Source organism: Spinacia oleracea, chromosome 1 (genome assembly GCF_020520425.1).
Source record: "Spinacia oleracea cultivar Varoflay chromosome 1, BTI_SOV_V1, whole genome shotgun sequence".
Classification (NCBI taxonomy): Eukaryota; Viridiplantae; Streptophyta; class Magnoliopsida; order Caryophyllales; family Amaranthaceae; genus Spinacia; species Spinacia oleracea.
The window spans coordinates 98,164,843-98,180,107 of record NC_079487.1 but is presented as its reverse complement, the minus strand read 5'-3'; the positions used below and the strand labels follow the sequence as shown (position 1 = coordinate 98,180,107).

Below are 15,265 nucleotides of genomic sequence, written 5' to 3'. Positions count from 1 at the left end.
AAATCCAATTAGTTAAGCTTGAAGTCCAATTAGTTAAGTCTGAAGTCCAATTAGTTAAGCCTGAAAAAAAAAATCAAAAAAAAAATTCGAAAAAAAAAATTTCAAAAATTTTTTTGTATTTTTTTTTTTTGAAAATTTTACATGCTGACGTCAGCACATGCGCCAACATGGCTGCCAGCAAGACTGCCAACAAGGCGGTCTTTCCTGTGAGGCGGTCTCACACAAAAGTTTCTCTTCCAAAATACTATTGTAGACACCAAAATTGTCTCCCTCTAAAATTCCGATGACGATACTGCATGTCTACTTTTAGTTGGACAATCACGAGAGACGATATTGTATGTGGTATTAGTTAATGAATAAGTATTTTTAATTAATTCGTATGTGTACTTTGATTGTAGGTTTTCAAGTTGCAGTTAGAAATTTTAATAAGAGTAAATTACTAAATGATGTAGATCACTTCCTACATCTTCCTCTCGATCACTAAAATTGAAACTGATTAGTTAGTGTAGTATATAAAGATACCAAGAGATCTACATAGTAATAAATTAATAATAAAAAAAAGTAAGTATCAACTCGTATGACAAATTAATGTCATAAAAAAAAAGTGAAACTCTTTGGTCGGTCATCCCGCACACACGCTCACACTAGGGCACGCATGCGCATGGGCCTAGCCATGCCATGTACGTTGCCACACTTTAATGGATGTTTTTATCCCGTGCGCGCCAAAGCCCAAGCTTTTAGGTCGTTGTTGTTGTTGTGGTTGTTGTTGTTGTCATCGTTGTCGTCGCCGTCGCATGTGCTTGTGCGCGTAGGTTGTTGAGTAGCTTGCATGAAACCTTGTGGCCAACATGCCACGCACATCCCATATAAAGTTCTGAGGCCCATGTTTGTGCGATAAAGTGTACGACTTTAGGCCAATCTAAACTTTTTAATTAGTTATTAATCATTGAGTATAGTACCCTATTTCCTACAACCTTGATGTTGATGATCGAAAAAGATTTTAGATAGTGCTATGGTAAATTATAAAAAGAAAAAAGAGAAAGAAAGAGAAGACAACTTATGTAAATTATATGCAATTTTTAACTTTTTAAATGAAAGAGTTAGATAGCATCACTCATTCAAATTATTTAGTTTATATTTAATCTTGGTATAAACTTATAAAACTGTGCAATTGCACGGGTTCTGTACTAGTAATAATAATAAATGGGGCAAAGGTTGACTTATTTCCATCAATTTTTCCTTCTAAATATGAAAAAAAGATACTTTGAACAATTTTATCATATACTTCGTACATAAAGATCAATTGATCTTTATAACTAAATCACGTACAAGATCAATTGACCTTTATAACTAAATCACGTACAAGTTTAATTCTAAGTATGACAAAAAGATCTTTTGATTCCACTTTCTATATTTTACTATCTAGTCCACATGTAACTACTTGTCACTAAATAGTAAATACGTTAATTTCTGTTGAAGTAATATTTGGTTTGTTATAGAAACTCTTGCTTTATGTAGAAATTTAGAAAAAAAAAAAAAAAAAAACCAAAGAGGCAATTATTGATTGATACTGCTAATTACAATTATTTTTCAGTAATTTCGATCGAATAGAACCAAAGAGGCAAACAGTAGAAATTTTCAAGTACGTTTATTGTTGATCCTGCCCTGCGTATACAATCCTGTATCACTCCTCGGATTCCTTCACCCCAATTTCATTACGGAGTATATTGATCTTAAAAGAAAAGAATGAAATGCCAATCCCTCGTCAGTTGTAAAGTTTTCAGTTGTTGCCTAAGCCTTTCTCTATATCTCCCTCCACAGTTATGGATGCATAGCATGCACAGAGGCCATCAACTTTCCACTTAAACACCTCAACTTTCGCAGCTCGCAAAAGCTAACTCACTGATATTTCAAACAACATCATACTGCTGCAATCATCAGGTAAGGAGAGATGTTAAATAACTCAAAAAATGAGCTTAGAAATGCCAAATGGTTCGATTTTCAGAGGACAGTCAAAGGACCAACTCAACCAAAAGCTTAAGCTGATGGTTGAAGCCCCGAGATTAGTTTTATACTCTATCACGCCCCCTCACATGAAAGCCCTTTGGGCTTGAAGTGTGGATGTAGCATAGGCCTCCTCATACCTAGCGCGAAATATTCCACTTTGAAAGGAGGGGTGGATGAGATTCGAACCCGTGACCTTTGCGTCACGTTGGCTCTGATACCATGTCAAAGGACCAACTCAACCAAAAGTTTAAGCTGATGGTTGAAGCCCCGAGATTAGTTTTATACTCTATCAAATATCAACGTACTTAGGAAAAATCTTTTGTTTATCTCCTGCTGTTTGAATGTCTGGTATTGAAGGCCTTCCCAACCGACTCTTCAGAACAATAGCTAGGTTGCTCCTATCACAGAAAAGATTATCATCTTTAATCTTCTTGACAAAATACGGGGCAAAAAAATAGAAGGAATTACCCTACCAGTTGGTACAAATAACCAGGAACTGCCTCAGCAGCAAGTTGAACCTAGCTGTTCTTCATTCGGACAATTGGTGTCTGTAATTGAGGAGGTCTCACTGAATTCTGCAGAGTCATAACATAACAGAAACTCCAAAGGCAAAGGGAAAGGGATAAGCAAAGAAAGACCTGAAATCAAGATCAATTATCATCAATTACAAACTAGTGATACTGCCACTACATGGTTTTGTTTTTTGAAGAGAAAACTTCTTCAAGAAATGTGTATACCTGCTCATTTTTCTCGCAGGGCGTGAGGAAATAACCACAAAACACTATTACATGCTCCCATCAGCGGCGCAGAACTACCAGCTTCACGCATCTATCTGAAATCTAGTGTCTTATTTTCTTGACCTAAACCCAACTGCATCCTGGGAATTTCTTGAGCCCAGCATCAGCTTGTTTCAATCTCATGTTTTTGGCCTCAACCCACCTACCAGATTCAGCATATATATTTGATAGACCGATATAATGTGCTGGGTTTTCAGGCTCAAGTTTCACCAACTTGTTCAAAGCCATTTCTGCCAAGTCTGAGTTAGAATGCATTCTACATGCACCCAATAAAGCTCCCCAAACAGCAGCATCAGGTTCTACTGGCATTTGATTTACGAGGTTCATGATCTCACTAAATAGACCACCATGGCCCAACAAATCAACCATACAAGCATAGTGTTCCAACTTGAGTTCAAGATTGAACTTTTCATGCATGGAATTGAATATTCTTCTTGCTTCATCTACCAATCCACCGTGTCTGCATGCTGACAAGACACTCAGAAAAGTTACCGAGTCAAGCATCACATTATCACCTTGCATCTGTGAAAAAAGTTCAACAGCACGTGTAGCGTGCCCATGAAGTGCATATCCGGCGAGCATTGTATTCCATGTTACTGTGTCTTTATTTTTCATCTCTTTAAAAAGTTTCTCAGAACCATTGAAATGTCCACATTTGGAATACATATCAATAAGACTATTACTGATGTGTGTATTGGACTGAAACCCCATTCTTATTGTACAGGCATGAAGTGACATACCTTGTGGGAGAGCACTTAGTTCTGCTGCTGCAGGAAGGACACTTACCATAGAAACTGCAGAAGGCTGTAATCCTTCAGATTTCATTCGACAAAAGGCATAAAGAGCTTCATTGGACTTCCTATTGTGCACATAACCAGAAATTATGGCATTCCAAGTAACCTCGTCTTTGATAGAGTCATTTTCATTAAATAACCTCTCAGCTGAATATATTCTGCTGCACTTGGCATACATGTCAATCAAAGCATTCTTTACATGACACTCAGATGCAAATCCACACTTTATAATCAGGGCATGTACATATGTCCCATGTTCAAGATCTTGAGTAAGTGCACAAGAAGGGATCACACTCACCATAGTTTCAGAATCAGGTTTCAACCCTGAAGTTAGTAATTCATGGAATATTTTCATCACTTGGCAAGAGACGCCACTCTGAGAATATCCACTTATCAGCGAATTATAGGAAACTATGTTTTTGCATGGCATTCTGAAAAAGAAGGTCAATGCCTGAGTGAACAATCCTCGCTTGGCATACATTGAAACTAGGCCATTGCCAACAGCAACTTCTGAATCTATATCAGCTTTCAGACAATAGCAGTGAATGCTTTTTCCTGGATTCCCTGATGAAAGTTCTGCACAGGCTGGAAAGATACTTAACAGAGTTACACTACTTGGTTTTAGCTTCTCATGCACCATTTCACGAAATAGAGATACTGCTTCTATAGGAAATCCACTTTGTACTAATGCAGCAATTAAGGCAGACCAAGCAACCAAATCTTTTTCCTTAAGCCCCCTAAAAAGTTCAGTGGCTTTTCCAAACTCTCCACATTTCACATACATTGTCATCAAAGAAGTAGCAACTATAGTATCAAAGTCCATACCATATTGTACTGCACAATTATGAATCTCCTTCCCTTTCTTTAAATCTCTCAATTCTGAAGCAGCTAAAGAGGAACTAACAACAGATATCTTATTCATCATTGCACTACTACTCTTCAGCTCATCAAACAACCTCAGCACTTCAAAAAAATATCCATTATGAGCATAACCAGCCATCATTGTTCCCCAAGATACATGATCCCTACCACGTAACTGATTGAAAATACAACGAGCATATTCAACAAATCCACATTTAGAGTATGCATCAATCAATCCATTGTAAACTTTCAACGGGAAATCCCTCCTGATCACAAAACCATGAACTGACCTACACAGTCTAACATTCTCCAATTTGCAAACACTAGGAAACATATTCAACAAGCTAACAGAATTCGGCACAACCCCACCTCGTTGCATTGCCCTTACAAACCCCAACGCTTCATCAGGATCCCCATCCTTTGAAATTCCACCAATCATAGCATTCCAAGAAACAATATCTGTCTTAGGCATTTTATCAAACACCTTCCGTGCACGATCAAGTTGACTCATTTTACAATACATATCAACCAAACCAGTAGAAATATAAATATCCAACTCTAAGTTCCTCCTAATCACATCATTATGAATTTTAAGTCCCTCTTTTAAGTCAAATTTACCAGCACAAGCCTTAATGACAAAGGTAAAAGTATATTTATCAGGCTCTACTTCTCTCTCCAACATTCTATTATATAACCCTAATGCTTCATCAAATTTATCGGACCTCGAATACGCTCTAATCATAGAATTATACAAAATCCCATCTGGGTTTGTCACAGAATCAAAAACCAACTTAGAAAAATCAAATTTTTGGAATGAAGAATAGGAGTTTATCAAATGGGTAAGAATTGTATTGCTATTGGTCATGCCCAAGATTACCAAACGGCCATGGACGCTGTAAAGGGACCTTAAATTTCTGCAAGAAGAAAGCAAGGTAGTGAAATGAGAGTAATTAGTAGGGATTTTGTTGTACAGTGTCTGAAGTTCAGATGCTGTTGCAGCAAGAGAATGCAGTGATCTACAGCACGGTGTGAGCATGGTTTAAATTCTGATTGATCTATAGCACGGTATGAGGTTGTACATAATGCTGTAAGTTCTTGTTGTGGGAAATACAAAAGAATGGAGTGTAAAATAATACACTGTTTTAGTTTCCCACTAGTATAATACCCGTGCATCTTGTGTTATGAATATTAAATTTGCATATCTAAACTTTTACTAAACTATAGCTATATACAATTTTCATCAAAATATAGCTTATAGATAATCTTCTTACTAAAACTAATGATGGATAAATTTGCTACTGCCTCATTCCGTGTCTTATTTATTTAACAAATTCAAAAAAGTAAAATAAGGGTACATAGATAAATTCACATTTTTCCCCTTCATAACACATGTCAAACATAAATTTATTCTCATTCGCCCTTTACTTTGATAGTCATACTAACTTAATACCCCCTACCATCTACTACCTCCATTCTTTAATGTTCTTTATGATTACTATTTACACGGACTCCAATGCAATACTTAACCACTAATTAATCTATCCGTTTCCGTACGTTAAAAAATTATAAAAGGTTGATATTCTGAAAATAAATACCGAGACCAATCTAACAATATCTTACACGATAACCTTATGATTGTATATAATAGTGAGAATTTACCGTCAAAATTTTCATACTTTGGACACGTATTTATAGGCGTAAAGAACTTTCAAAAACATAGGTAGTACATTATTACCCGATTATTTAACACTCACCCCCACCATATATCTTATTCAGCTAGAGATAACTTCGAAGCGGGGAGGGATGATCCCTCAACACTTGTACTTGCCTAGAATTCTCATCCCCATGTCCGTCACCACGATAGGTATGATACTCATCCCCGTCCTAATCCCCGCCTCGCGGGCAGAAAATAAAATTAACTTCGCTTCATCACCCATCCGTGTATCCACACCTGCCTCAAACCAAGCCCTAAACGGATGGACTCGACATTGTTTTTTGATAAGAGAGTTTTGAATTTTAAGACAGTATTTGACAATTTGGTCATCTGATTACATTATACTTTGGACACATATAGCTTATAGATATTTTCCCTACTTAAAATTAATGATGAACAAATTTGTTATTGCCTCATTCGGTGTCTTATTTATTAAAAAAAACAAATAAAGGTACATAGACAAAATTATTTTCCTCCCCATTCACCACATGTGTCAAACGTTGCCCTAGAAGGTTGGGCCCGACATTATTTTCTGGTAAGAGAGTTTTGAATTTTACAACTCTATTCTAGAGTATTTGACAATTTGTTTGTCTTCTTATATTATACTTTGGACACATATAGCTTATATATATATCCTCCTAATCAAAAGATCAAAACTAATGATGGATAAATTTGTTATTTCTTCGTTCGGTGTCTTATTTAATAAAAAACAGAAAATAAATAAGGGTACATAGACAAAATTATTTTCATCCCCACTCATCAAATGTGTCAAACCTAGCCCTTGACGGCTAGACCCGACATTATTTTTTGGTAAGAGAATTTTGAATTTTAAAACTCTATTCACAATTTGGTTGTGTGGTTACACTATATGTACTTTGGACACATGTACCTTACAGATATTCTCCTAATTAAAATTAATGATGGATAATTTTTTTTCCTATCCGGTGTCTAATTTAATAAAATAAAATAAAATAAGGGTACATAACAAAATTATTTTCACTATTTTATCACATGTGTCAATCATAGTGCTATTCTCATCTACCCTTCACTTCATAGTCATACCTAGGGGTGTCAAATCGGGTCATCGGTTCGGTTTCGGTTCGGGTTCATCGGTTCGGGTTGAAACCGGTTTATTTTGCTATCGGTTCGGTTCGATTCGGTTTGAAAAATTAACGGTTCGGTTCGGGTTCGGGTTATGTGGTACGGGTTCATATCGGGTCGGGTTCATAACGGGTCGGGTTCATATCGGATCGGGTTCATATCGGTTCGGGTTCATATCGGGTCGGTTCATATTTGGTCGGGTCATAAACGGGTTAAGGCGGGTTCATATTGTTAGGTTATGATACATATGACAATTCATAAATCATGCGGAAAAACCATAAAGCCAGGAAACATATTATTTACACATAATCATTTAGCATAGTTTAGATGCATACTCTTTGTTGCGTGCCTTCCCTAACTGCGCCCGAACCGAACAAGAACAAGTCTTTAGGACTCCAAGTGTCGTCCCTCCGTAGATAGTCCACAGCACGTCCGGATCCGCCTTAAGATTGACCAACTAGAATCGCCCTTAAGGTTCTACTTATTTTCGGCTAAATGGGCAAGAGTTATGGCTGATTTTGTGCTTAAAAATCCTAGCTTTGAATACTTGAAAACTTATGTATAAACAATGACCCTAGGCCCTTATTTATAGAGGTATGGAAAGAGAATTGGAATCCTATTAGGATACTAATTTATTTAATTAGAATCCTGCTAGGACTCTATTTAAATAAACTTTATCTAATAGGTTTAGGATTTAAACTTTTATTGAATCCCGATAGCTTTAGGATTCGCACACGAGCATCGCACGAGCACCGTACACCCGCGCAGGCCTTGCGGCCCACGCTGAGCGCACAACGCTCGGCCCATGCTTCTGTCCGCGCGCGCCCATGGCTTCGGCTGGGCCTGGCTTGCGCTGGGCCTGGTCGAGGCTTTGGCGTGTGTTGGTGATGCGCGTGGCTTGCTGGGCGATGGCCTGGCTTCGTGCTGGGCCTTCGTCTAGCGAGCCTCGTCCGATGCTAATTCGTACGATACGCTTTCGATTAAATTCCCGATTCCGGAATTTATTTCCGATACGAACAATATTTAATATTTCCGATTCCGGAATTAATTTCCGTTTCGAACAAATATTTAATATTTCCGTTTCCGGAATTATTTTCCGATTCCGATAATATTTCCGTTTCTGACAATATTTCCGTTTCCGGCAATATTTCCGATTCCGGCTATATTTCCATTTCCGATAATATTTTCCGATACGTACCATGTTTCCGTTTCCGGCAACATCTACGACTTGGATAATATTTATATTTCCGATACGATCCATATTTCTGTTTCCGGCAATATCATCGTTTCCGGAGTATTCATTTCTTGCCTGTGACGATCTCAGCTCCCACTGAAACCAAGATCCGTCGATTCCGAATATCCATAGATGGAGTATTTAATGCCATTAAATACTTGATCCGTTTACGTACTATTTGTGTGACCCTACGGGTTCAGTCAAGAGTAAGCTGTGGATTAATATCATTAATTCCACTTGAACTGAAGCGGCCTCTAGCTAGGCATTCAGCTCACTTGATCTCACTGAATTATTAACTTGTTAATTAATACTGAACCGCATTTATTAGACTTAACATTGAATGCATACTTGGACCAAGGGCATTATTTCCTTCAGTCTCCCACTTGTCCTTAGGGACAAGTGTGCATTTCCTAATTCCTTTGTCGCTCGATGCTTGCTCTTGAACATAAGGTAAAAGTTGTAATCCTTATTATGTCCAGAGGTGTTCCTCGGTTTCAGAGTTCAACTGATCAAATAAACAGATAATCATAGCCTATGATTCATCCGAGCACGGCCATGCATTTCACAGTTTCTAGCTCTCCGAGTGGCCTTGTACAACTTTTAAGCATCTCATCCCGATTTATGGGAGGACAATCCCAATCTTGCGATCTTGAGATTAGACTTCGTTTGATAGTGTTAGGTTATGATACATATGATATTACATAAATCATGCGGAAACAACCATTAACCCAGGAATACATATTATTTACACATAATCATATAGCATAATTTAGATGCATACTCTTTGTTGCGTGCCCTCCCTAGCTGTGCCCGAACCGAACAAGAACAAGTCTTTAGGACTCCAAGTGTCGTCCCTCCGTAGATAGTCCACAGCACGTCCGGATCCGCCTTAAGATTGACCAACTAGAATCGCCCTTAAGGTACTAGAAAATTTCGGCACTTTATGAGCAAGATGTGTGTTTTAATTTTCTCTCAAAAACTCACTTTTGAATACTTTGAAACTTGTTATAAATTGTGAGCCCTAGCCTCATATTTATAGGGGTATGGAAAGGGAATCGAAATCCTATTCAGATACAAATTAATTAAACCTAGAATCCTACAAGAACTCTAATTTAATTAATTTATCAAATAGAATTAGGAATTTAATCATTAACCGAACTCTGCATGTTTTAGGAAACGTGCACGAACACAAACACTTGCACACACGCACGGCAGCCACGATGGGCCGCCCATGCGTGCGCGCGAGCAGCAGCCCACGCAGCGCCCGCGCGCGCTGCGCGCTGCGCGTGCTGTGCGCGCTGTGCGCGCTGCGCAGCCTGCTGGGCCTGGCCTTGCGCTGGGCCTGGCGTGGCTGTTTGTGCGGCGCGCTTGGCTTGCTGGGCGATGGCCTGGCTTCGTGCTGGGCCTCGTCCGGCAGGCCTCGTCCGATGCTTATTTGTACGATGCGCTTCCGATTAAATTTTCCGATTCCGGAATTCATTTCCGATACGAACAATATTTAATATTTCCGATTCCGGAATTAATTTCCGTTTCGAACAAATATTTAATATTTCCGTTTCCGGAATTATTTTCCGATTCCGGTAATATTTCCGATTCTGACAATATTTCCGTTTCCGGCAATATTTCCGATTCTGGCAATATTTCCATTTCCGATAATATTTTCCGATACGTACCATGTTTCCGTTTCCGGCAACATCTACGACTTGGATAATATTTACATTTCCGATACGATCCATATTTCCGTTTCCGGCAATATCATCGTTTCCGGAGTATTCATTTCTTGCCTGTGACGATCTTAGCTCCCACTGAAACCAAGATCCGTCGGTTCCGAATATTCATAGATGGAGTATTTAATGCCATTAAATACTTGATCCGTTTACGTACTATTTGTGTGACCCTACGGGTTCAGTCAAGAGTAAGCTGTGGATTAATATCATTAATTCCACTTGAACTGAAGCGGCCTCTAGCTAGGCATTCAGCTCACTTGATCTCACTGAATTATTAACTTGTTAATTAATACTGAACCGCATTTATTAGACTTAACATAGAATGCATACTTGGACCAAGGGCATTATTTCCTTCAGTCTCCCACTTGTCCTAAGGGACAAGTGTGCATTTCCTAATTCCTTTGTCGCTCGATGCTTGCTCTTGAACATAAGGTAAGAGTTGTCATCCTTATTACGTCCAGAGGTGTTCCTCGGTTTCAGAGTTCAACTGATCAAATAAACAGATAATCATAGCCTATGATTCATCCGAGCACGGCCATGCATTTCACAGTTTCTAGCTCTCCGAGTGGCCTTGTACAACTTTTAAGCATCTCATCCCGATTTATGGGAGGACAATCCCAATCTTGCGATCTTGAGATTAGACTTCGTTTGATAGGTGATTACCTGAGCGTTGCCTTTATAGCCTCCTTTTACGGTGCGACGGTTGGTCAACGTCAAAGCAACCAATTCTCAAACAAGTAATCTCAAATCACTCAGGTATTGAGGATTTAGTGTCTAATAATTTAATGAAATTTACTTATGACAGATTTTCATCTCTTACAGTAAAGTTTCATAGGTCTTGTCCGATACTAGTCTTCCCAAAGTAAGTATCTATGCAAATGATTATGACATTGCCATGTCCATATAGTTCAAGAAACAGAACTACTAGTCATCTTGCATTCTAATCGTCTAACGTTTTCTATGCGTCCAATTTTATAGAAAACTCCGATTAGGGACCATTTTCAACCTTTGACATTCAAGTTCACTTGATAGACATTTCTTAGTCACAGGACTGGTCCTGACAGTCTATCTTGAATATATCGTCAAATTTGAAGGGACTCATCATTTAATACTAAACCAAGATTAAATGGAATATGAAAATACATTTCATATATGATAAATGTTCAACCCAAATGTTTTATAACCATGGGCCTCAAACCCATTTTCTAAAACAATTCATGGAATTCAAAGCTATGCTTGATTTCCAGTGCGACAATGTGAGTGTTGCTTCTCACTTGTTGCATAGGTTTAGTTTTCATGCTTTGCCAATCTTAACATCCTTTTCATCGAATGTTCTTTGAGATATGATGATAAGATCTTTTCGAGTTTGTTTATTATGTGATCTAGTCTTTCTTACTACATTAGTGGTTCTACGCATTTTGCAATGAAGAACCATTAAGTTAGCAGACGTTTTTCTTGCTTCAAGAGTGGTTCCACGCATTTTTCAATGAAGAACCATCAAGCCAGCAGATAGGTGATCTACCCAAGTTCAGTGAAGAACTTTAAACAACCCTGTTTTATTGCTTCTTAGGCAATAATTACTTTTACTTCAACTGTATAGGTTGCTAGTGATGCTTTGTTTGGATTTACCTATCCAAGCAGTTCATAGATATGTGGAAGACTCTCCAACTATATCTTAGAACATAGAAATTAATATTTTAATTTCCCACGCAACAACTCATGGTCTCCAATCCATGTTGCCATTTCAAAACACGATGCTCTATAGCTCGTCCTTATCAATGGTTAACTCCAAAGGGTCTTGTTTGATCCTTTGCCAGTGTTTATGCGTGTAGCATCAATATTTAGCGTATCTTTATTTCCTTGAATCAAGAACTATTCCTATGTACCTTTTCAAGTACCATAAGTATTCTTGATCTCAATCTAGTTGATCTTCACTTAGATCAATAGAGATTGGTATATGTTCGTCATGCCTAAAGTCATACGATACGTTTTTGGCGATCCTCATATTATATCATACATGATAAATTCTTTTGCAGAATAATTCCCAATTGAATTCTATTCATGTAACTTTAGCTCATTCAATTTCAGCAGATACTGAATCCAGCTAAATTCTTTGACATATAATATAGGTTTAAGAATCTCATTTAGACTCTTTGATGTTTAACTTAGTAAATGCTTATACATAGTTCAAACATTCTTTACTTAGATTTATTCACATGGGTCGAATATCTCCAATGGAGTCATTCGTGTTTGATTTAGTAAATGCCATTACTTAATCTAAAACATTAATATAAGATCTTTGTAAATAGATCTTAATACCCAGTATGCACTAAGTTTCGCCTTGGTCCAACATTGATGAATAATTTCAAACCTAAGTTATTAGCATTTGAATGTTATTTCACAATAGAGAGATATGTGTGTGATACACATAGGACCAATTAAGTTTTATGTACTCCCACTAAACTTCTTATATATCTATAAGAATCATGTACATTTTATGAAACTAAAATACTTATTAGCTTCACTAAAATACATTTCTAATTCCCAATTGCTTGCTTAAATCTGTACTTAGATTTCATAAGCTAGCTTTCTTTTTCAAGCATTTATTTGGATCCACAAATCCTATGACATACCATGTACATAGTTTATTCCAACATTTTATTGAGGAATTGTTTTGTCATCCAATTGCTATATGTACCGATATGCAATCATTGCTTGAATTATAGACTTGAGCATTACGATTATGCATGAGGTTTCAACACAATCCATGCCATGAATTTGCTTGTAACCTTTTAGCAACTAATCTAGCTTTGTGCGTGAACACAATTCCATGTTTGATGGTTTTTATCCTTAAAACAAACTTGCAACCAATAGGTGTGAAACTATTCTTGCAAATCAACAAAATTTCAATTTTGTCATCAAAACATTGAGTATGTTTTATGGCCTCTAACCATTTAAAACATTTGAGTCTATATATGGCCTCTAACCATTTTAGGGAATCTGGGTTTCGTCATAGCTTTCTTACAAGTCACAAACTCATTAATCTACATGATAATAGTTTGACTGCAAGTTGTAGGTTTCTTCACTATTTAATAGAAGAATCTCATAGTTTCATTGACCTGATCTCTATGTTTCTTCACTATCTAATAGAAGAATCTCATAGTTTCAGTGACTTGAATTCTATGCCTACTTGGGTATAGAACATCAAACAATAGAATATCAATAGCCACTTGAAAGTCCTTTGAATATTCTGTTCTCCTTGAAGCACTTGTAAAGTCTTCTAAGAGATGTCTATTCTTTAAAGCCACTTCTAAAGTCCTTAAAGAATAAGTTCGGATTTTCTGAAGCACTTCGAAAAAGCCTCCGGAATGTCCGTTTATGTTTGTTGTTCGCCTCGAAGACTTTCGAGGTCTATTTTCTCCCACTTGTCATTTTGGAAACGAATCTCCAAAAGGACATTATTTCGAGCAAACAAACATTATGTTCTCAAAAATTCATGGTAGAAACAATACCCTTGTGTCTCATTTGAATAAATCACAATGAAACATATATCTAGACTTGGGCCTTAGTTTGTTGAATAACAAACACTAAGCTCCCACTGAGTTTAGCAACTCTTTAGATATATATAATTGAAAAGATATCCAGAAATTACTTTTCAATAGCTTTGACGAATTTGGTTTAGTTTGGTGGCAGTTGAGCATTTTGTTTTAGAAATTATAGGAAAAATCTTTATGATTCATCATTGATCGAATCAAGTACTAATTGACTTCGATTATTCCAACTTCGATATGCCATATCTTATGGACCTAGATTGTGAAATTACAATACACAATCATTGATGATCATATTTGGTCTCAAGTAATCATCAACATGATCTAACCTAGATCTTTATGATTTCTTGCCAAGTGGGATTTATACTTCTGAATTTTTTGAACTAGCCAAACAGATTCAACTTATATCACATTTGAGTAAACAAACCTATATTCACTCAAATCCATGTGAAATAATAAAGTCATAAAATCTTTCTTTAGCTTTGAACTCTATTGTCTAGGCGTTCTAACAATAGTTCATATCTTTTGTTACTTTCAACAAGTAAGACTAGTCGTCTTAAATTGATCTAGAAATCAATGAACTTTCAAAAGTCCATCAAAATAGAGCTTTTGAATGTTAACTTGTTGATATGGTCTAAGCAACAATGCCAAAGATTAGTGGAACTCAAATCAAGGGGTTGATTTGAACCTAGTAAAGTTCTTTAAAGAGTTGTTTGTTTTAATCAAGCATATTGACTCAACCTGTAATTGACCATTTCATTCAAATAAACAAACAAACATTGTTTTTGTTTTTCTTGAATGTGAGTCTTTCTGTGTTTGAAGCAGAAATTTAGGTATGCTGATTATGGAACAAAATAGCCATTAAGTTCCAGCCTTTGAAAGGACTTAAAACAAACTTAGATGACCCTACAACTAATGTAGCATTGCCATGCTTCATTTCCCACTTGTAGGTCATTAGTGTATCCTAGCTTCCATTGTTTGAGTTATTACCGAAGTAAGAACCTCAAGCGGTATATGATACCAAGGAAGTTTGATTGCTAGGTCACTTCTCTTTAAACATAAACTTATAGGTAGAAACGGAATCGTAAATTCTTTCATTTGTTCCTCGTTTTCCTATTTCTTGTACCTTTTCTTATAGGCTTAAGAATTAAATTCTTTAGTGTTGACTTTTATACTTTGTTAGACATGTCCAATGTCACCAACAAGGTTCTTTACCATTTTAATTTATGTTGAATATTTTGTTTCAACTAGATGATCTTACCAGAAGCTTCTAAAGTTCTCTAAGCATCGATCTATTCGAATGTCTAGGGACTAGACTCATTCGAGAATTAAATGGACAAAGATATTAGGTTGTTAACCATTGGTAAAGCTGAGCGTATTAAACTCAATGCTTCATGATTTCAAAACTACAGTGTATTTTGAATTCACAAGCACCAATTGGTTTGCCATTCGATTTTGATATTCGAAAACAACCATAAA

General features: G+C 36.8%; 1 protein-coding gene across 3 annotated transcripts; it reads right to left on the bottom strand.

The window, feature by feature from the left end:
* Positions 1-1,531: 1,531 nt before the first annotated feature.
* Positions 1,532-5,623, bottom strand: LOC110780203 (pentatricopeptide repeat-containing protein At2g39620). Of its 3 annotated transcripts, none has more exons than XM_056837196.1 (4): positions 2,745-5,623; positions 2,481-2,645; positions 2,313-2,405; positions 1,532-1,928 (listed from the first exon to the last, which is right to left on the bottom strand). In XM_056837196.1, exon 1 carries the CDS (start codon positions 5,493-5,495, stop codon positions 2,868-2,870), a length of 2,628 nt encoding a protein of 875 aa, XP_056693174.1. In that variant the 5' UTR covers positions 5,496-5,623; the 3' UTR covers positions 1,532-1,928; positions 2,313-2,405; positions 2,481-2,645; positions 2,745-2,867. The 3 variants fall into 3 exon arrangements, with proteins under 3 accessions (XP_056693174.1, XP_056693172.1, XP_056693178.1); XM_056837194.1 differs by having other exon boundaries at positions 2,481-2,607; XM_056837200.1 differs by having other exon boundaries at positions 1,532-1,925; positions 2,481-2,607.
* Between the last annotated feature and the right edge of the window lie 9,642 nt (positions 5,624-15,265).

Bases quoted from the DNA above. Each gene is read 5' to 3' on its own strand.
- LOC110780203 (XM_056837196.1), bottom strand. From the start codon at position 5,495: ATGCTCACACCGTGCTGTAGATCACTGCATTCTCTTGCTGCAACAGCA.